Source organism: Sander lucioperca, chromosome 4 (genome assembly GCF_008315115.2).
Source record: "Sander lucioperca isolate FBNREF2018 chromosome 4, SLUC_FBN_1.2, whole genome shotgun sequence".
Lineage (NCBI taxonomy): Eukaryota > Metazoa > Chordata > Actinopteri > Perciformes > Percidae > Sander > Sander lucioperca.
In genome coordinates, this window is record NC_050176.1 from 15,388,072 (window position 1) to 15,411,784 (window position 23,713).

The 23,713-nt window shown below is 39.6% G+C and overlaps 2 protein-coding genes across 5 annotated transcripts in view; one reads left to right on the forward strand and one right to left on the reverse strand.

The window, feature by feature from the left end:
- Positions 1-7,963, forward strand: part of mad1l1 (mitotic arrest deficient 1 like 1) — a 66,938-nt gene extending 58,975 nt beyond the window's left edge. For all 3 annotated transcript variants that reach the window (XM_031289046.2, XM_031289045.2, XM_036000856.1), the window contains exon 18: positions 6,667-7,963. In XM_031289046.2, coding sequence (XP_031144906.1) covers positions 6,667-6,816 — 150 coding nt within the window. In that variant the 3' untranslated portion in view covers positions 6,817-7,963. The remainder of the gene's footprint in view (positions 1-6,666) is intronic.
- Positions 7,964-20,555: 12,592 nt separating this feature from the next.
- The window catches only part of LOC116042973 (protein ELFN1-like), a 148,620-nt gene continuing 145,462 nt past the window's right edge, over positions 20,556-23,713 (reverse strand). For both annotated transcript variants that reach the window (XM_036000858.1, XM_036000857.1), the window contains exon 7: positions 20,556-23,676. The gene's annotated coding sequence lies outside the window, so the exon portion shown is untranslated. The remainder of the gene's footprint in view (positions 23,677-23,713) is intronic.

The following is a 23,713-nucleotide window of genomic DNA, read 5'->3' on the forward strand; positions in this document are numbered from 1 at the left end:
CTCTACTGACCTTTTATCAACTTGTTTGAATTTTTCCGTGCATAAGGAAAAAGATACGTGAGAACAAAGCTAACAGGTGTTGCTGAATGTGTGGCCCACCTGGTCGCATTTGTTTAAATTCTGCCTCTCTTTAAGCCATCAAAAAGGCATTTTTTTCTTCTAGTGACTTTTGTAGAAGAACATAAAATTTTAATTGTAATCAAAAACTTAATGAAAAGGTTGGTAAATCTGGCCTTAATGGTTGTAACAAGCAGAAATGACCCAGCCACTCCATCTGTTCTCTAGTGCAAGATGGTTTACTGTACGTGAACAGAATCACATAGCGTTAGTGCCTGGTACTTCATTAGGCAGATTAGCCAATATAAGTACGGCTAAATTTACAGTCATTTAGGCAGCCAGGTATGGGTCCTCTGTTAAACATTACCAGAAAAAGTATGCTAATTTCCCTAATTTATTCATCAAATCAATTATGCACTTATATTTATGTAGCACATTTCAATCAATTCAAGAATACTTTCATTTTTTCAACCTGTTTTTTGCCCTCATGACAGACCATTAAGTTCAGCATGTCATCCTACTTCACTTCAGCTTTGAATACCTCCAGTTTATCCAGAGTGTACCAGCACAATCAGGTTTGAGTTAAGAAAGATTACCCAAAAAACAAACTATTACATTATAAAACACAAGCTTTTTGTTTAAAATCTTTTTTTTTTTTCAAATCTTTTATTTTATTGTATATGGAAAGGACAAAAACCTAGAACTACAATACTCCAGCATGATAATACACTCACCTAAAGGATTATTAGGAACACCTGTTAAATTTCACGTTAATGAAATTATTTAATCAACCAATCACATGGCAGTTGCTTCAATGCATTTAGGGGTGTGGTCCTGGTCTAGACAATCTCCTGAACTCCAAACTGAATGTCAGAATGGGAAAGAAAGGCGATCTAAGCAACTTTGAGCGTGGCATGGTTGTTGGTGCCAGACGGGCTGGTCTGAGTATTTCACAATCTGCTCAGTTACTGGGATTTTCACGCACAACCATTTCTAGGGTTTACAAAGAATGGTCTGAAAAAGGAAAAAACATCCAGTATGCTGCAGTCCTGGGGGGCGAAAATGTTGTTGATGCTAGAGGTCAGAGGAGAATGGGCTGACTGATTCAAGCTGATAGAAGATCAACTTTGACTCAAATAACGTTACAACCGAGGTATGCAGAAAAGCATTTGTGAAGCCACAACACGAACAACCTTGAGGCGGATGGGCTACACCAGCAGAAGACCCCACCGGGTACCACTCATCTCCACTAAAAATAGGAAAATGAGGCTACAATTTGCACGAGTGCACCAAAATTGGACAGTTGAAGACTGAAAAAATGTTGCCTGGTCTGATGAGTCTCGATTTCTGTTGAGACATTCAGATGGTAGAATTTGGCGTAAACAGAATGAGAACATGGATCCGTCATGCCTTGTTACCATTGGGCAGGCTGGTGGTGGTGGTGTAATGGTGTGGGGGATCACTTTCGCCTTCAGAACTGCCTTAATTCTTCGTGTCTTTGATTCAACAAGGTGCTGGAAGCATTCTTTAGAAATGTTGGCCCATATTGATAGGATAGGGTCAAACACAGTATTAGTATGGTGTTCCTAATAATCCTTTAGGTGATTGTAGATTAGGAGGTTTAAATGTCTAGAATTGTTTAATTGTATTATGTATCCTTTATGCCCCGTCCACTGTCAGCATGGTTTGAAGTAGAGTTAAAGATACCTCGGGTCCAATTAGAAAAACGTATATCATATATAACAACATACATACAGATATGGGAATGTCCAGGAGTTGATACCTTCTAGATACAAATAGCAAGAGCCTTATCAGATATAATGGATGTAAGTATACCCTGCCTTCCAAACATTATTTTATTGAATGATTTTTGAGCCATCAATCAAAAACAAAAACATTGTTCTGTGGAATAACAGCAGCAAAGGAAATGGTAGTAATGAGATGGATATATCTGCATGATCTAAATATGCACCATTGGCTTTCATCATATTTTAAGACTCTTCAGAATTACCATTAGGAAGAATATGAGGCATGAAGGTTGAGGTAACAGAACGTCTTACTCTAGAAATGGAAAAAGTGATAAAAAAAAAAGCTATAGTCACATTGTAGATTGTATAGACAGATGGGAGGGCGGGGTAAAGAGTGGGTTATGTCATAATTGGGATCATAGGAGGTTTAAATGGAGGTTGGAAAATGATTCATAATAAACTACGATCTTATTTTATGTGAAAGTTTTAGCGAGGGCATAGCACATCATAGTGTTTAACACTATCAACAATTTCAACACAATATTTCAGTTCATGGAATTTCATATGCAGTGTTTCCATAATGAATGCAAAATACCGGTTTCTTTTTTTTTTTTTTACACTGATTTTAAAAAAAAAAAGAGCTATTGGTGAGGATTTTTTGTGTCCAACTTTTTGTTTTGGTGTAAGTGTATTTTCTTTCCATGGATAACTGGCTAAATAGATTGGGCTATTATGGTAGAAAGACAAGACAATACAATGATAAGGTCAATTACAACAGTATTACACACATCACAAAGTTGAATTCTTTAAAAAACAGATGTATGTTTACATATTGTACATCCGTGTTTAGGTGGAATTTTCCAGATAGCCAATGATTCTCATTTAAACCTGATGAATAGAAGCATTCCAACAGTTTTACATGAGATATATTTATATAAGCAACAAGGTTGTGATAGCCTCTTTGCTACATTTTTGAGTACTTGAAAGCTGGACTGAAGCTTACCTTGACAGTATAATATTGATGTACCACAACATTGGAATGAAAAAAACACATTTACGGAGAAATATACATGTTGTCCAAAGCAATTACCATAACATTCACATGTATATTATTATTTTCAAACAGACGTGTAAAACGTGTAATTTAGTACCATTTTACTGCCGATGGCAGTGCCTCTAGACAGAAAAAATTGTTGTGAAGAGCCTGATATGCACTCAGTGCTGGGTTTGGACGAAGAAGGCCGCTGATTGAAACAATGATTAGCTGAGTCAAAACCTGTGGGATGTTTGTGTAAAGGCTTTCTTTGTACATTGACACCAAATGATTGTGATGATGATGAACAGTCATTATGCTGTTCTTTTTTTGTTCTGGTTCACTGTACTGCTCTTACTCCTTGTCATGTGATGAAGACTAGCCTTGGTGGAAATGTCTTCAAGTGACCTCTGATTAAATGTGCGGGTACTTGGGTACATCCACCGTCACTCTCTCACTCTCTCTCAACCACACACTCGCTACACGGTGAGCTATTCCATAAAGCTTTAGTGCGTAACTTTTTTATGTTGATGAACGTCCGTTACATTCAAGCCATTGCCAAATGAGTTGATACAAAGTTAATTAAGACTATCAGCTCCGCCAAACTCTCTTTGTATTTCTCAGTATGGCTGTTTTAAAAAAATGCCGTCGTCCGGCGACTTTTGCGCACAGAAACTCAAGTGAAGATAATTACCTCTTCTGAAGAGTCCATCATATTATTTTAATCCTCCGTGTCCTCCTTGGCTACAAGTAACTCCGTGGAGGTTGGGTGGGGGTGGTGCGCTTGTGTCCTGTGGATGCAACAGCAGTGGTGTTGTCATTGCTTAGAATTCCACATGGGGGCGACATAAACTACATACTATAGCTTTAAAGCTATGCTACTTTTACATGCAACATGACAACTTCTTGCAGTTGGTCGGAAAGTCTGAAGCATCCAAAAAATGCTTTCACACTAAAAAACTAACTGGACCATTGTTCAATTTGATTGGACCGAGACCACCTCTTTTCATTGGACCAAGGTTCGGCTGTTTGCTCCAGACTGTGGTCCACGGGACCAACGGCTGTAATTTTTGTTCAGATGAATCTGAAAAGTCTAAAAAGTCCAGACCAAACGAGGTAGGGGTTTATTTTTTTCCTGACTAAATGTGAGTCCTCACCGTCCTTTGCTCCATAGGCCTCCATCAATTTGTCCACTCTGTGTCTCCCACCTACCCACCCACCCACCCACCCACACATAAAGTCTGTTCTGCGGACAAACTTTGGCAGAAGGGGTTTCAGACATTGACATCTCCATGGTAACTGGCTGCAGTGTTTTTCTTTGATGCATGTGTTCCATGTTCCCAGAGCTCCAGCAGTTCCTAGAGCCGTGTGCACACACATGTTTGTGTGTGCTCCTGTGTTGAGAGCAGCAGCCTGAGGATATGGCATAGCTTTCAGACAGCCGCGCAGGGAAAGAAAACACTTGGGAAATAAAGCCACAGAGTGAGGCAGTTAGACAGAGCGATGGAAAGTAGTCAGGAGAAAGCTGGTGTGATTAGAAAAGCCTTTGGTTTGCTTCCCTGCAGTGTCCAGGCCTGTGTAGTAAAGATTGATTTAGAAATAATTTAAGACCACATATTGGGATTAATGCTTGAAGAGGTGACCAGAACCTTGTTCTTGTGAGGTGTCCTTGGAAACGCATATTTCCTGCGGCCATGGTATAAGTCAGCTTCATGTGTCTGCGTGAGATGGTTCTTAGTGTTGGATGTGTTTTGTTTGCCACTGTTAAAGTTGGTCTATGTAAGTAATGTGCATATGTTATTGAGATACATCATGAGATGCTTTGAAAAAGGTCCTACTAAACTCACAGTAGTCATACTTACATTTAGGAAGCAGATTATCGGAGATGCTTTGAATTATGGGACTTGGAGTCTATGTCTATTCCCCTTTTTTTTAAAAAAAAAAAAAAAAAAAACACTTCACTATCTATTCGCACATCCACTGTAACTCAGAGGAAGCAGCTTCTTTGCAAAGAAAATGTTTGTTTGATAACTTATTGATAATGATCAAATTATCAATACTATGGTCGTGTGTTATGGTGGCCTAGTAGTCTAAAGGTGCTTACCACATAACCGCAACTAATCCTGCTGGAGACTTTTGTTGCATGTCATCCTCCCTCTCTCCCTAATTTCCTTTCTCCAGCCCCTTGACTGTATACTATCATAAAGGGCCAACTACCAATAAATACTGCAGAAGAATAAGGAGAGTCCATGCACTAGGGTCATACGACTTGTTAGCAAATATGAGGAAATTTAATGTTATAAAAGAGCAACTTATACTAAGATAATAGCTTGAACACGACCCCTTCACACATACGGAAAGATGCAAACCTCCCCACACAAATTCTCTACACCTCTAGAAGTTGATGTCGTTGATTTTATATGTATATTTTTTGATAGTGCTGACATTGCCCTCCTCAGAGTGAATGCTAATTTGGCTTATACTTTGGGATGGGAAAAGGCAGAAATACTTGATTTTCTGTAGAAAAGGTCAAAGAAAGAAACCGATCCATTGAACACTATAGACTGAAACCGTCATCAATTGATAGAATGTTAAAGTGACGTGTAATTTTATTACGTCGTTTTAAATTACTCAGTGAGTGCCATTTATTGGGGATTCAACCAGATGAACCACATTCAGTCTTTTTAAAGTGAAGATGAAAACAAAACGTTCACTGCTCAAAAAAACAACCCTAAAAACCTCTTTTAGCAGCTTGCTAGTTGCAGTCAGTTGACTATAAGCTAATGTTGGTTCATTTTTGTACCTTTGGTTAAAAACCATTTGAAACAGCAAGTCATTCTGTCTGTGTCTCTCAAGCACTTTCCATACTGCGTTTAGCCTCGGTTTAGCATTGTGCAGTCAGCTAGCAAATGTCATTAGTTCAGTTATCCTCTCCTCTCACCCCCAAGAGATTTGTCACTGTTCACACAAAAGTGAACAGCTGACTTCACCTCAGCCTGTTGTGTGTGAGGAAGCACACTAATTGGTTTATCAAGTAGGATTACTTTTTTTTATTTATTTATTATTTCTTTGCATTAGCTACACTGCTTTCCAATGTCCTGTTGATAAAGTCTGTCTGAAAGTTTAGCTCCGAATCACATTCGGTGGGTGAACATTTATTGAGTTGGACTTTCAGTAAAAAAAAAAAAAAAAGTGTCCATGTGGGAAAAAATGTTATGCCACATTAAATCTTCCTCTGTGAACCTTCTCCTATTGTTTTCTTCTTTTTGTCCTCTGGACTTTAGTTTCTTATTTAATGTATTTGCTGCCATCTGTTTTATAAGCCTTCTCATGATACTCATGATTCTTACACACATTGACACAGGACATTTCTCAAATGTCTCAATATCTTCCCTGCATGTCATGGGACCTTGCTCCCCGCTACCTTCCTCCATCCCTGCATTGCTTTAATTACTTTATCCCTTGTTTTTTTCATCCCTTTCTCCTTCACTTCATCGCCCCGAGCTGCTCCTCATTCCTTTTAATTAATCCACACAGATTTAGACACCTTCACCCTGCTGTGAATGTGTACACACACACACACACACACACACACACACACACACACACACTCTCTCTCTCTCTCTCTCTCTCTCTCTCTCTCTCTCTCTCTCTCTCTCTCTCTCTCTCTCTCTCTCTCGACAATTCCCTGTAGACAATAACAACTTTAAGTGATCTTGCTTCACTTTGAAAGTTTGTCTCTGGAGATGGATGTAGTAGAAAACCCAGGTCTTATTTGATATTGTGTTTTATATTTTTGTGTGTGTGTGTGTGCGTGTGCGCCCACAGGGCTCCAATGGAAGCATGCAGCTCATGGAGACAGAGTTTTCAAAAACTTTGGGAGAGATGGTGGCCCTTCATCTGCATCACCAGATGAGCATCCCAGCATTCCTCTCTGCTGTGACCCTCGACCTCTTTAGCCGGCAAACCGTGATCTGAAGTAACTTGACACCAACTCTATCACACAGCTGATACATTTAGGATGGGATTAGTTTTCTTTTCAATTTCCTGTTGTTTTTTTTGCTCTCTTTCTTGCTTTTTTCTGTCTCATATGATATTCACAGAGTTGTCTCGACAGCTTGATATATAAGTAGTGTAGTCAGTGCTGTGTTGTGGAAGATGAACTCTCTCTCTTTGATGAAATACTTCTATCTTGTATTTAAAAAAAAGCTAAGAAAGCAACTTGGTATCCCTATTTGTACGCTGAATATTTCATCAATGAAACTTTGAGAAATACCTTTTTTTTTTTAACAGGACGAAGTTGTTATTAAAATGCCACACAAAAACCACTACAATTGGATTTGGAGCATGTTTTTTACAGTGGGAGTTTGAAGCACACTTCCCACCAAGTTAAATACACACAGTGTGGAGAAAGGTTTATGTGGTTATCTGGATCTGTTGTAGATGCATGTTGCGTGGTCTTTACCAAGACTGAATCTTTGTTGACTCTTTTTATTCTGCTTTTTGTCTCTCTCTTTTATGTAAAACATTTTACACCAATGTTTTGTGTTAACAGCTAGTCTACGCCGATCCAATTTAAATACAAGATCTGTGGATTCTATTTTTTTCTTTCAAGTCCTGGGAGGTATTGAAATTTGATTTTGAATTTAGTGTTAATCAGAATCTAATAGTCATGCCATATGCATGAATTGTCTGTTTTTAATTATTGTTGAACTATAATTTCAATTCATGATTATGCGCTCAAATTGAAGATAATGTCTAAACTCAAATTCCCTGCACTCCTTTCTGTTAGAAAAGGGAATAATTGCAGAGGTGACAAAAAAACGGAGAATACGGAGATGAGCGTCAACCTTGCCTCTATAAACATATTCAAAATTTGGACTACCATGTGATCCTAAGACCAGAGTGTATAAACGCAACAGGGAATAGAGAGATGGTTGTGGATGTGGATCTATTACAAGCCCTGTTGCCCTCAGTAAGCTAGGCTACTGTTTTCTTCATTCATTTAAAAACTAAACAATTAATCATGACACCAAACCATTTGAGATGTAGTCTCGCATAGCCAAACCTACCTCAGCGCTGTGGCGATAGATCTGGCTGATCCTGTTATCATTCTGCTGTAAGGAGAAAAAACACTCTGGCTTGTTTGCATTTCTTTGAACTAATCACAATCGTCTTGAGTGGTGCTAAGGCCCGGATGCAGTGACGGTGCCCTTGCATTAAAAGCTAGTGGAAAGGGGAGGAGAATGCCGCTTAAACTCACAGGACCCTATTTTAACGATCTAAGCGCACGGCGCAGGTGCGTTTAGGGCGTGTCCAAATCCACTTTTGGTAGTTTGACGGCGGAAAAAAGGGTCCGTGCACCGGGCGCATGGTTCAAAAGGGTTGTACTTAGTGTCTTCATTAATTCATAGGTGTGTTTTAGGCGTAACATGCAATAAACCAATCAGAGTGTCATCTCCCATTCCCTTTAAAAGCCAGGCGCGTTTGTACCTTGGCGCATTGCTATTATGATGGTGGATTTGCACCGTAATATTTTTATTTGTAATCTTTTGCGTGTTTGTGTGCTGTTGCACTTCCCTGTGTGTGTGTGTGTGTGTGTGTGTGTGTGTGTAACAAGCATAGTGTGCGCGAGCTGTGTATAAGCCTAGGTGTATTTTACTAATTAGCTGTTAAAATAACAATGAAATGCTGCGCTATCGACTTTAGACCAGGTTTTTGTTGGTCAATGGCGCGATCACTTAAATTAAAGGCCCTGACACACCAACCAGACGGGCCGACCGTCGGCAGAAAAGCCAGTCGGACTGATCAGTCGGGTCCCCGAGATCCAAAAAATGCCTCAGAACACACTGAGGCGACGCCGACTTGAGCGTACCCTCTGCACGTGCAAAACGTAATATGTCTCCATAGCAGCAGACGGCGCTGCTCTGTATTGTTTCCATTAACAGTCTGATTATTTCCCAGAAAATGAAAACCGGCAGCTGATTGGACGAACGCGTCACGTGGTTCTTTTTTCTCCGGAAATTCACAGCCAGACTGTCATGGCGGCTTGTTCAGAATACGATCTCATATTGTACTAAAATAGTTCACCGAAACGTGTTTCTGAAAACATTTTAAGCGAGAAATAGGCCATGCAGTTGCTGAATCTGTCTTCATTTCAGATTGACAAAGGTCAGTTTAAAAGATTTTCATCAGATTTTGAGCGGCTCATCCGCTCCCCATTTCCGGACGAGTCCCGACTGCCCTGTCTCCGACTGAACATGTCGGGTCGGCCAAAATGAAAGCCGACGGCTCCTCAGACGGCCAACGGCACGGGACACAAGGAACACACTCGAGTCACCGACCTCGCTAGACGGTCCGACGCCCGATTTTTGGGCTGGTGTGTCTTCTCTCTAACACTTGCGTCGGGCTTTGCGCTGCACCAGGTGCAAGATAGGGCCCGCAGTCTACATCCGCATGAGTCAGACTATATGAGAAGTAATTGTGAGAAGTCATTTTTAAATATTATAGATAGCAAACGGCCTTACCTTCCGCCTTTTTAAAAATGCAACTGCTTTACAGTAACATTACTGCAACAACACACGTTAGCTTGTCACTCGTGACACAGCGAAGGCACGGAAACACATCATTTTTACAATGTAATGTTAGTTTAGGATTAGATCACGTGGGTTGCGATTTGAATGAAACAACACGTGAGTTCTCAGTTTTTGAATCTTTTTCATTCTTTTTTTTTTTTTGTTTTGTTTTTGAGTATCAGCCCAATCACGGAAAACCTGTTTTTTTTTTATCACAGGTTTCACAGATTTTAAACTGTATACATATTTTTAGTTTCCTCTCCTGAAATGCTTCATACACATTATTAATAGTAGCAGATTCCCCAGGATTCTTTAACGCAAATGTTAACATTTGTTTCTTGTAACCTTTATAATGCAGAAAGAAATCTTTGGATATAAATTTAATTTGAATGACCTTTGAGTTCCTCCTGTTATGAATTTGGTTAACGATCATGCCTGTGTGTGTTCGGGCGAGTATGAACACAAGATAACACAAGGCAAATTTCTAGGCAGCAATAAAGAGAAATGGCAGACATAAACATGGGGTGAAGAGGAAGCAAGGGAACAATCCAATAAAAGTGAGAAACAAAAGGAAGCGAGCTAAGAATAAAGCCACTTATCACAGCAACAAACATGAGAACTCCAGCTGGTGCAGCCATATGTCTCATGAGAAAACATATTCTCGTGTACAGTACATGCCACGAACTGTCCTTGTTTTTTTTCCTTTTTTTAAATTCATTTTCACAACACAGCACATCTCCTCCACACCCCGCCGCTCTCACCTACAGGTAATATTTTAGAGTGTTTGATATAAGCTGTGTAAAACATACAGCACTGTAGTATACAATGTTCTCATTCAGGCAGTGTGTGATGTTCTGTGGCTTTATCGCTATTGTCCACATCCAATAAAAATGACTGTACCTCTTTACTGTCTTAAATTTGAAATGCAAATGTAATCAATAAAGCATATATGTGACAATTTGACTTGAAGAATATTAATTTTGCAGAAACATATGGTGACTGTAGCTCTCATCCACTGTAGATTTTATGACAATTCTCACCTTGTTGTTGCGTGACCCTGTGTGCTGTGTTACTAGGTGTAATGGCTCCGTTAGGTTCTCCAAAGGCAGTCCGTCCAAGGTGAGCAGCTAGACTAAATGTAATTTAAAGACCTCTATAGAACGGTGTCTTCGTGAAAGAGCAACACCAACAGTGACTCCTGGGAGGGGACTAGTTTAACCCTTGTGTTGTCTTCCCGTTGACCATTTAACTTTTTGTTTTTCTGGGTCAAAATGTACATCTTTTTACATTCATGTTGTCTCTTTCCACACTTTTTTCGACGCTCTTTTCTTCTTCTCGACGTTTTTGATGTTTTTTTCCCGACGTTTTTTGAAGCTTTTTTTGTTTCAAATGCTATAAAATTGAATAAAACACCCATATTCAATAGAAGTAGTGAACTGATCATTTATTTATCTTGTGAAGAGCGTTGTATAGAACCATCCACGTTATTTTTGTGACAATTTGGTTGAAATAAATCCATTCGTGTTCTGATGTAGAAACTTTTTGAAAGTGGGTCAAATTTGACCCGAGGACAACAGGAGGGTTAAAGGCAAGTCTCTGGTAGCCAGGTCTCTACATGGGCCTTGTTCTAGTCTTGCATTGCCAGACCATCCCCCACAGCGCTGCTGAGGAGGGTCTGGCTAGTCCACACAACATTCCGGGATGGAAGAAAAAAAATGTGGTAAGGTGGTTTATTGGCATTTCTTTAAAACAATCACAGTGATCTTGGGAGGCGCTAAGCATCGCACGGAGCAACGGCGCCGCTGCAAAATAGCCTCGGGAAGGAACTTGTTTTAGTCGTGCAACAGAAAACTCAGATTGGACAGAGAGTCTAGCTAGCTGTCTGGATTTACCCTGCAGAGATCTGAGGAGCAGTTAACCATAGTCCTCATAAATCAACCGGAGTTTAAAATTCCAACACAAAGAAAGCGGAAGGTAACGGACATCCGGCCAAAATGAAAGACATCCAGCGGAATTTCCGGCGGCATCTGAACAATCTGTGGCACTTCGTGGATATAGACTAGCCCTGTTCAGACTGACATTAGTACTAGGTAATGTATATATAATGTAGAAATGTGTAAAGATTACAGCAAAAGAAGCAACCCTGCAGCAACTATTTGAAGTTTTTTTCTGGGTGTTTTCTGCCTACGGAGAAAAAGTATTAAAACTATCTCTATTCAGCTCTCATCCACGTTATTTTCATTTCTGTCTTTCACTACCTGTTAAACCCTGCATTTTTTCCATCTCCTCATCCTCTCTGCTCTTCCCACTTCTTTCCACTCTTTTATTCATTCCTTTATCTTTATTTCATCACCCCATCATCTCTCAGTCGAAAACAATTAGTACATCCCCTGATATCTCATTAACTATAAATGAAGTGGTAGGCTGAGGTTGAAAATGCCAAAGCTGAGCTTTATTAACTGCAGCATACAGCAGATTTCACACACCCACACACACACCCACACACACACACCAATCATCAAGCAGTAAACAATTGTGAAAGGCGTGTTTTAGAAATGTGCAGAAATCAGAAATCATTTTAAGGCAGCATTAAATCTTTGAAAGCAATTCTCATGCATGTGTAATTTATTAAAAGTTGAAGGAGTGGCATGTCAACCTTTCAGCTTTATTTTTTAAAACACAGAGAAATATTGATAAGTGAGACCTGCTGTGAAGAGACATCACCACTACAGAGATGAGTCTCAGCTGGAAACCAGAGAGGCTCATGGGACAGAAAGAGTAGAGACAGGACCTGTCAGGTCTTTCTTTCATCTCTCATCCCTCCTTTCTTCCAGTTTATACCTTCCTCACTAAATTCTCCATCTTTGTGTTCCTCTCACACAGGAAGCTCTGTTTCTGTTTCTCTGAGGTGAGTCTTTCTTGAACCTTTTCCTCCACTTTCTCGTTCTCTCCCTCTTTAAAGTCCCAACAGAGAGAGAGAGAGAGCAGCTGTCATGCTTTAGGTCAGATTTGAGTTTTTTTTCCTTGGGTTCCCCTTAGAGTAGAATCAGCATGATACTGGGAAAGATGTGTGTGAGAAAGCATGTAGTAATGTTTGGTGCGATAGCAGGGAAACTTTTAACTCTTAGCTACATATATGACCTTTTTTTCACACCTCAACTCAGTCCAACATTTAGCTCAATTTGCATTGGGGATTGTAGCGGATGCTCATCTTTTAAAGGGTCATGCCTATTTGATGCAAACTGGGTCTTATTTTCATAGTTCTGGCCAGAATATTTTAGCTGTAAAGATAAGTTAATTGCAGAAATCTAGAAATGCACTGACATTGTTAAAAAGAAGGGCAGGACACTAGCAGTCAGATGATTATGAAGGTTTTAAACAATCACCAACCAACTCCGAGGGAATCTATGGCAATGTGCCTGACATAGATAATGTGCGCAGTTTTCCTGCGCAATGATCATAACCGACATCACTTGGGGCAATATTTCAGTTTTCACACAGCTCCCTCTGGAGCCACAAAAAGCGTTATACAACTTTTTAACATATACAATAGTATTTACCAAGACCTGTAAACAGACTTCGATGTGTAAAATTTGCTGAGTTCCTCTTTAACTGAAATTATCCTTTAAATTCAGGTGTTAAAGTCCCATACCTTATCCTTGTGAATGGCTTAACTCAGTGAGTCCCAACCTTTTTGGATTGGGACCCCGTAAAAATGATGTCCACTTTGTGACCCCTTTGTTACAGGTTATGGCCTTAGTGTGGATATTAGTTGTGAACAGTTCAACCAAAAAGTGATTTGTCCTCCTAAACTGTCTTATTTTAAGTAAAAGGTGAGAATGTCCATTATTTCAGTCAGAAACAGGAAACTATAAACCTAAGTTTACAGCCATATATAATTTTCTGTCCTATCCCTTTAATCATCTTCTGACCCTACAGGTGTACCATGGGAAGCTCTGTCTTAGCTCATTCACTGAATACACATTGTGTTTACTTTAAGTCTTTGCTGACCATTTTCCAAAGCAAACTTTTTTAAACTTTTAAGATTGATTTTCTACCTTCCAAGCATCCATTGTGTTCTACCTTCCCTAGAATAGTGAGCTCGCAGAGACGTAAACTTGAAATTGGCAATCCATTACATTGAACACTTTTAGTTTGCGTTTGTCTGTTTATGCTGTTGTCATTTTGTAATGCAGCTCTGGGCAAAGACTTCTTTGAAAACTCTTTGCGGCAGTGATTTCAACAAAGTGCTGACATCTAACTTTTAATAGTCGACTATCGAAAAACATTGCTTTTTCGAGCTACTGTATGTTGTCAGAAAATAACAGCAAACAAACACAATGTGGAATGCACATTGGGATTTTTTCCCCCCATTTCTTACATTAACTACATTGCTATTCTGTTGCCAACTCTAAAATGTCAATTGTCACTGTGTACTTGAAAGCACCAACAGGGAGTGCTTTCGACACACTCTGTGCTCTGTTCCTCATGAAAATAACATAACTGACAAAACCCAAAGGAAAGGAGCTGTTTGTTGTGATGTATTACCAAATTTAACCACATTTCAAGTTTCTGCAGGTGGATTTTTAATGGCATGAACGTATCAGAGGCTCCCTGGAAGGTCGGAAATCATTATTTTGAAAAATGTTCAGCACCAATGTAATATAGATGTTTTTTAACTTACTCCCAGCAGATCAACATCTGATGAACCCGTACGGTAAAATCGTTAAGTAGCAATGTGTAGTAAAAGTACAGACACCAACACAGACTGGTCTAGTTTTTATTGGATTTGTCTCAAGTTTTCAAAAAATATAATAATATTTAAGATGCTTTAATGACAAAAAAAAAATCTACACATAGTGACTTTAAGCAGCACATGGTCAGATTAATATTGAGATGGTTGTTTATGGGCCAAAACATACAAACGCCCTAGTAAGTCCTTTAAAACTGCACTCATAAACCTAAAAGTAAAATGTGGCCTTATTTGAAAATTTGGGGTATTTTCGGCCATTAGCAAGGCCTACCTCATGATCATCCTCTGGCATGACAAATAGCCAAGGCTAATGGTGTGATGATTCACTCAGAATTGGTGCCGGACCAAAAGAACAAATTTGGACAGAGCCGTAACGGGGCAAAGTTTATTCTTCTGATGATGGGCCTTTGCAGAGCAGCTTCATTAACACATCTCTCTTCATTCATTATAACATTTTAGAGCTGTTTCAGTGCTTAACGTCTGGCAAATGGAATTCTCAACAGCCGCTGCCTCTTATCCTCACTCCCATACAGTATATATGGCTGTTCAGAGGGCCAGTGGAAATGTGCAGGCAGGCAGGTCTCCAGGCAGACTCCAATATGGCTGCCAGAGCTGGAGAGTGACAGTTTGGCTAATTAGAACACTTTTAATTTGCACTGCCTTGATCTTCCATCTTAGCCTCTTTCAATCTGGGAGTGCGTGTTCAGGAATGCAAGCTGGCGTGCGTTTGTATATTTTGAGCAAGTTTCAGTGTCACCTTGTGTGGTGATTTAGGAAGGTGAGATAGTTTGAGGAAGGCTGAACGACGAAATATCTGTCATTTAGCCTTCCTCACACTTTGTCCATCCTCTACGTCTCATTCTCTGCTCATTAATTTGTCTTTATAAGTAATTTTGTTCATGGCTCTCATCCTGGCCCTTGCTTTTCTGCATCACATTCACCACACATGCACGCTCCTCACACTCTTTTAATGAAAGCAGCCGAGTTTCAGGGTCAACCATCTCCAGGACTCCAGTGCTAGTTGTTCAGTCGGTGTCCTTGTTTTGAAAACTTAATGCAATTAGTCTTGTTTTTAAAAAGAATTGAGACTGGAAATGCCACTGCTCCACTTCGAGATTATATCTCCTGCATGATTGGCGCCTCATACGATATTTAAACAGGAGATGGTTAGACATGTTCACCAGGTCAAAGAGAAGCTAACCAGCGTAACCGCTGACCTAATAACTCATAAGTCATGTTCCTCGCCTCTCAGCCAGCCTCGACCTTTCCACTGTGTTCTCTCACTTACACTGTACATTATTAATGCTGCTTGGTCTATCCTGTGTGTGTGTGTGTGTGTGTGTGTGTGTGTGTGTGTGTGTGTGTGTGTGTGTGTGTGTGTGTTGCAGTGAGACGTAGGGCCCTCCCTTTAGCGGGTTGATTTTAATATGTAGTAATACAGTGTAGAAAATGTTTCCCATTATGACTCTTAACATCATTCTTTATCAAGCCGCCTGCCTTCTACAGACTAGCCCACATTAGGCCCCGATCTTTGAGAGAAAAGGCGAGCCCAATTCCCATTTTTAAAAGGTTATTTCACAAAGACAGCCCCCAAAGGCTCTGAAAGAAATCAAAACACTGAAAATGAGCAAAGCACCCTGTCTTTTCTGTCCCCTTTTATCTTCCTTTGCCCCCAATTCTTAATTCCGTTTCCTGCTTCGTTCTCTTTTTTTTTTTTCCCCTCTTCTCTTTCTGTCCTCATATCTCTTCTACGCTCTGCCTGAGGTGTCACTATAAATGCCATGTGGGGAATGAAGCAGGGGGACTTATTGTGCCTGGGGAGACTTCTTTTTGTTCTCGGGCAGGCATCAGCGTGGATGGCTATAGAGTGATGAGGGAGAGACAGGCAGCGCACACACACACACACACACAAAAAGACTGATATTTTGGTCACTGCCGCTCCGGCTGTGATGAGGCTGACAACTTCTTGTGTTCCAGACTCTGACGCCGGGGCAAGCTTGAGGCTCCTTCTTCGCTCTGCGTCAGACTGCTTTGATAAGACTGCATCTAAAAAGGGCAGCTCTTAACCACAATACTTCAAAACTAGACTTAATGTAGGTTCTCTACCACTGTGAGCGGCAGTAACACCAGGAGTTGTTTGGCTGCCCTTTTCAACCGCCCCACCGGCAGCACTGAAATCTCTCATTTTGCTGGCCCGGGAGGTCTCTTTAATAAGCCGCCCCGCGTCATGACTGTGTTATGTGCATTTCTGTGAATACCACGTGTAATTCTAAAAGTTCAACAACAGAATCAGATTTTCAAAAAGTTTTAACTGATTTGAACTATTGTCTCGTTTATAAACAGTGTTTTCCTGTCCTGTCCTGTCCTGTCAATGTGAACTTGAGAGTGAGCGAGAGATCTGAGGTGTCATAAAGGGAGGAAAATGAGGTTTGGGAGAAAATGATGTAACCGTACCAAACTCACCTGCCCTGGGTTAAAATCACACTGGATAGATGTAAGGGATGTAAGGATTGTAAAAAAAAAAAAAAAAAAAAAAAAAGACCCTGTTAGGACATGTTCTTGTCTTGACAGAAATGGCCCACTGTCAGACCCCTAAGCCACTTGTACTGCAGAAGTTTAAAGATAAGGAATAATAGTGGTGTACTGAAGTTGCAATTTTCAGTCAGTTCAATTTTCAGTCAGTTCAGGATGGAATAGGATTGTGCTCCTGCACATGAATTACACCCCCATCAGGAATCTAAGGGGTTATTTCACCTGGAAAGATAAGCGCCAGGTCCAGGCTTATTGTACTGCAGGTCTGTGTCATTGCCCACATGTGCACTTGACTACGAGAGTCAGAGTGAGAGTGGGTGTAGGAAATCTCTACTATCTACTACTATGAAATGGCAGGGTTGGCGAGGTTATTTTAAAAATAGATTCCGATACAATTACTAATTACCTGGTAAAAAAAAATGTAGTCATTAACCTAATCCACATATCATAATATTAAAGTAACATAACTTGATTACTTTCCGTTACTTTTTTGATTGCCTCTGTACCAAATATGGGCACTTTTTTTTGCTTTAAATACAAAAATAATGGCAACATTTCCACCCAGTGAAAGCATTTTCTTCACTAATGTTAGAGGCCATGATAATGAATTGACAACTCTTAGCAATGGTTTCACTCAAGACCAGAGTGGTGTTGTGTTATTTTGTAGCGGAATATAGTTACCTTTTTTATTTTTTGGTATCCTAATTACATAATGCCGTTCCACGTATTTCTTATTCCTCAAGTCTGTGAAGTGGATTAAGTTCCCTCTGCTTCAAGCAGGAGGATACCGCTAGCCTGGCTCTGTCCAGAGTTAAAGCAAACACCGACCAGCACCTCTAAAGCTCACTAATTAACACTTTCTATCTCGATTGTTCAAAACAGAAATTTAAAAATTGCAATATGAGGTTTTATGGAGAGTTACATGGTGCAACTATTTCTTAGGAACAGCTCGTTGCAGTGACTTCCTGGAGTCTCCACTGGTTGCTTGCTTCCAATATTTATACTAAGCTAAGATAATGGCCTCTTGGCTCTAACTCCTTACTAAAGTCATAAGTGTGGCACTAATCTTCTAATGTAACCGTCGCCAAGAAAGTGAATGAGCTTATTTCCCAAAATATCAAGCTATACCTTTAGAATATGAGTATTTAAGCTGACACCAGCAACATTTTGTTGCAAATTTAAAGACTTAAACTTACAGTAATAAGCAGAGGCTAAGATAAAAAACCATTGATCCTACTTTTCCCAAAATGTAACTCGATTGTGTCTTCTCCCTTACCTTTCTCGTAAACACTCACACACCCAGTGTGTAACCCAGGCTTTGTTTTCGCAATGTGTAGTCCCCAAGAAATATACCTAGGTGATGTCACTTAGTGATTTTGTAAGACTTGACAAAGCTCCTCCGGAGACACAGAAGACATTATACAACAACTGCTTTTACAGGCTCAGTAGTACTCATTATGATCGATAAACTCATCTTGTATGTAAAATCACTAGTAGAGTACATATTACACATACTACTTACCCACCACTGAGTGTGACATAACCAACAGCCAGCGGTTGGATAAGCAATTGTTTTTGGGAGATTCATTTAGGATTTTTGTCCTTTTTGTAACCACAGTCAGACAGTATTATAACATGTGCATGAAAAGTAAAAAAAAGTAAAGCTACTGCCTTGTGTTGCTTTCCAGATGTCTCTCAGAGCATTGCACATGCGTCATTTAAAGCCTCTGAATGAAATTGGACAGTGTAACTATGTGTAACAATGGCTTTGTGGGGGAAAAAAAGCAAGTTAAGAGCCCTATTTGTGAGTAAAGGCAGCCTAGATTTCAGATGCTGATGTTTAAGCTGCTGACAGTTGAAACTCTAACCACGTCAAACCTTTTCTTTGGTACAAAACACCTTGAAATTGCCCGAAAAGTAGGTTACATCAGTAAACGTATCGACAAACACTGTGTGGTCCTTCACACAAAAAAAGAGATTGTCTCTAATTTTCAAAGTTTCTTGGCGTATTAAACACATTTTCAGAGTATGTACTGTACACTCCTCATTAGATAATGCACTTGGTTCATTCACATGCTGCTGTCAAATTAAAATTCAGCAATGTAAGAATCTGAATTCATCTCATCTCAAGGACACACACCAAATAGGGCCTTTTATCCACAGTGCCAATACATAATATTACTTATTTTTTCCCTTTTTTTTAAGTCTTTCTTGAAGCAGTATTTTTGACTGAGGGTGTATTGGGTTTGTCAGTATCCAAGTTTTCCTAGAGCATATTTGGCCCATATTTACATTTACCCAGATTTAGTTTGGACCGGGAGATAAAAAGTGTGCGGTTTTGCCAAAATAATTTTTTTTAACATGGGTTTTAAATTCATTTAACAGGATTATATTTTATAAACCAAAATCTGTTCAAAGATATCAGTCAGTCATGGATTAACCAATTTGAAGTATTAATTATTGTGATGTCTTCATGTTGTGTGATGTTATAAAACTACAAATTGGCTACAAGATATATATGTATAAGCAATATTTATTGAACTCTGTATGACTGTGTGCAACCACAGAGTTAACCTGCAGGCCTGTTACTCTGTCACTCAGCACCCAGTCTCGTTTTGCCAGACCCTCCTCCAAAGCGCGTTGAAGGAGGGTCTGGCTACTCCACATAGCATTCGGGGATGGGAGGAAAACGTGCTCTGGTTTAGTGGCATTTCTTTAAACCAATCAGAATCGTCATGGGCGGCGCTAAACTCCGCACAGAGCCGCTGCAAAATAGTCGTGCGAACGAAAACTCAGATTGGACAGATAGTCTGGCTAGCGGTCTCAATTTACCCTGCAGAGATCTGAGGAGCAGTTAACAATAGTCCTCATTAATCCACCAAATTTCAAATTCCAACACAAAGAAAGCGGAAGGAAACAGAAGATACATGCATCCGGCGGAATTTCCTGCGGCACCGGAGCAATCCCAGAAGTGTAACGTCAAGGATATAGACTACTCAGCACCCGACTAGCTGAGCTGCGTTTTAGAACGGGTCCAGCTAAACCGGGAACTTTCAGGGGGTTTAAAACGCAGCTGCATGCTAAACTCAACTGAGCCCAGATTCAGCTAAACCGCAGCTAAAGCAGGTGTCTTAGCCACCCAACGCAAGTGTGTAAGATAACCTCAATATTATGTAGAGCACTTGGAGAAGAGGTGTCTGATGGCTTCCCAGCATACATTGGGGTAATGTAATTATCATTTTTACCATAAATGTATGTGTTGCTACGCTGTTACTGGTAATATTTGTGATCTGCATCGTGCTTTTACAATGTGTTGTGTACATTTCTGTATTGTGGTACAATTAGTCAAGTGTATCCAATTACACCTCAAGTGATGTTGCACACACGATCATTGAGACAGTGATCTGGAGACCCGATGCAACATTGATAATGAATTTAGTTCCATCAACTGCAGTGGGAAGGACAATAGACATATAATTATGTGCTACTGTCTGTAGCTTAAACTGAGTAAGAAAATATGTTTGATTTTTTGAAAAACTGACCCTTTAAGCATTTACTCAAGCATAGGTAACCAATCAAACATACAAACTGTAGTTGAAATGTGAAAGTCCTGAGTGTGTGTTTGAAAACTTCCGGCGTACGTATGGTTTCTCCAGGAAGGGAGACAGTGAAAGAAAGGCTATTTTATTGTGCTCATTTTAATGTTTTGACAAGAAAATAAAGAAAGAAAGGCTCTGAGAGATCCTATGGCAGAGTGTTCTCTCTCTCACTCTCTCTCGCTCCTGAGTCATTCACTAGAAGAATGTAACAAGCTTCCACTGAGGATATCCTTGCATCATGCTCCATTGTCATTTCGGTCTGTTGTCAGTAGGACCTCTATTTATTTCCACTTTCTAGGCATTGTTGTTTCAAAAACACAGTTTCTCTTCATCACGCTTCAAAGAACAGCAGCGCTGATTAGGGTCACTGTCGACTGGTCGCCTCGACCGTCAGCTTGTTGTTGTCTGATTCCAGACAAGCCCTGCTACTCTCTGACACATGATACATTCAGGCCATTATTGTTCATAAACAGATCAGGAAAAAAAACAAAAAAACAGTACTTTAATACATCGCTACATTGATATTACTGTTACTCAAAGAATGCTCAAGTGAGGCTTAAGAATCAAGCAATTATAAAATTGCAGTCAGGAAAGTATAAGTTAAGAAATCAGGAAATTTGATTTTTTTGTTAAAAAGATTAAAGAAAATCTAATGTTTTAAGGCTGTTGTTAAGTTAAAGCCACAATCTGGGATGTGTAATACAGAAACAACCACGGCTCATCAGTTTCCTTTTGGATCAGAGTTGAATTGTTTGCTGCAGTATAAGGAGAGAGAGAAAAAAACACACCAATGAATGTGCTTTTGCAGTGCTACAAACAGCTGTTGTGATTTCACTAACCCACGATTATGGCTTTAACTGGGTTTAATGACTTGAGCATTCTGAACTGATTATAGCAGAGAAAAAAAAGATTTTATACAGTGTTTCCATTCACCAATACACTTTTCATTGTTTGCCAGCTCTGTTGTTTCCATTGTGTAGTTTTCAGTGTTGTTTCAAGTTGGAGTCGATTCTGTTTCAATTCAGAAAGCATTGTGGATGCGATTCAAATTACAAATTGTTTGTCAATACTGTGAATACTACAAGCTTGTTAAATTCTAAATCCACTGAATTGGAAATGTCCTTGACTCCATCCCTGGTTTACAGTCCTCTTACATGTGTTGTTGTAGCACAGTTCTGTATAAAATAAACAGCAGTATTTTTGTCATCACAATTTCTCCTCTTTTCCGTCTCTAGTATTTAGAGCCTGCAGATATACATATAGTCTCTTTTCAACACGCTAGTGATACTTATCACATTTTACTACAGCACTTCTAATATCCATAACTTTTTTTCAGTTGAAACCCTTTAATAAGGCAAAACCCCATTGCTATTTCAATAGATGTCTGCAGTGGCAATTTTGGGCTTATTATGGACAACATTTGGTTCATTTGGTGACACAATTAGTGTAATGAAAGTCGTCATTACATGAGAATCTGCCCTGAGTGGTCAGATTTCGATCTGAAAAAAGACAAATACTTACTTATATCCAATTCTGAAACACAAGTGGCCATCTGAGAAGTGTTTTCAGACAGATGAGGACACTGTTTGAATACAGCTTGTACATCACAAACAGAAAATTTCAGCTGCTATTGTTTCTCAAAGAATACATTCATCTGTGTGTGTGGTTGTGTGAGCATGTAAGCACATGCTTACACACTTGAATGTGTAAGCATGTGCTGGAGTTGTAACTGTAAGGGTGATGGTGGGCAAATAGCTAGGACCGGGTCAGGGGCGTTAAGGGTCAATTTACTACCACAGTACTTTGGTCTTAGAAATGATTGGAGGATAGAAGGGGAGCAGTGAGCCAATGGGGTGGATTGTTTTGTGCAAATTGTTGTTCTGTTTGGCAAACTGATGTGTATAGATGTGAAGGAGAAGAGGTCTGTAAATAGTATTTAAAATCATTTCAAATACGTCTGTGATTTATCAAGTTGGCACAATGGCACCACAGTGGAACCAGATGAATCCAAAAGATAACAAGTATAAACCTGGGAGATGGGAGGAGCGGGAAAAGATGAATTGTTGATAAAACACAGTGGAGCTACAGTGTATCGGGAAGGAAGCTGAGAGTTTTAGGTCTTTTCCTATAAGTCGTTTTTTGATTTTGAACAGTGCAGATATGTTTCCCCTGTGGGAATTGAAGACATTCATTTGAAGATTAGAATTTTTAGTTTGATTTCAAAATCAAAAACGTACCCTTGTAAGTGAGCAGGTAGGTAACTAACGTGGGATTCTGCCTTCTGAAAAGTCTGAAAGATTTCAAAACTATGTTGTACAAACAAAACAGTCACCTCTGTTGCAAATATAGAACTTCTCTCTCTCATCTGTACAGCGTTCCATCTTTAGGAGGATGAGGAACAGGTGTAGCAGGGGGTTCACCAAGAGAAAAGACGGGCTTGTTTATGGCTCAGCAGAGAGCACATTCCTCTTGGTAGAAAAGAAGAACTCAAATGTCTTGTCCATCATACCGTTTGTCTCTGTTGGTGTCCACTTCTCATGTGAGATGTTCAAAACAGTCAAAACACAGTCACACGACAGAACCATGCCATATTAAAAGAATAGAATATTAATGATGAGGAGCATAGGAATAATAATAAGACCAGTAATGTAATAAGAATAATTAATAGTAATAACATATCATTCTAGGTTTTTTTTAAATTCTGTATATAAAAACAGTGGCAAGGAGAAGTTGGTACACAGTAGGGCTCTATTATCCCCTCTTGGTTGATTTGGCACATTATACTCATTCTCTGGTGAGAGCTGCCTACTCATTCTCAGCACAGTTGAATATTACTGTTGCCTGGTGACCCATCCGGAATTTGTTGTCATTTTGAAGTTTTAAATCTCTAAATCACGGCAAATCTTTCAACAGGTCTATTTTTTCGAAGCAGCATCGCAGGGCGCAATGCAAAAACAACCTCCCCAGCAAAGCAAAATCTTATTCAAACCGCGGTAATAACAATTGATGAGGCTAATCTGCCGTGGTCAGGTTTGATGAATGTCAGTCTCAAGGCAGATTAAAAGCGTAGCCAGGCTGTTCAGGATGGGTTGCCCGGCAACATTTAAGGTTTCTGCTCTTAATGTTGATTATTTTTTTCTTCGTTCAAAACTTAGTACAAATAGCTACATAAGTCTGAGCTATAATGTTTGTTACATTACAAAAAGTAACTCTCTATAAGTTATGATTTTTGTTGTTCAAGATACTATATTAGTTTGGTCCGTCATGTTCTCAGAAGCAAAGGCTTGGTTTGTGTAAAGTGTGTGTATATAGATGTATGTGTGAAGTTGGATTCTGTAGATCCTGTAAGTTGTGTGTGTGTGTGTGTGTGTGTGTGTCTGTCTGTCTGTCTGTCTGTCTGTCTGTCTGTCTGTCTG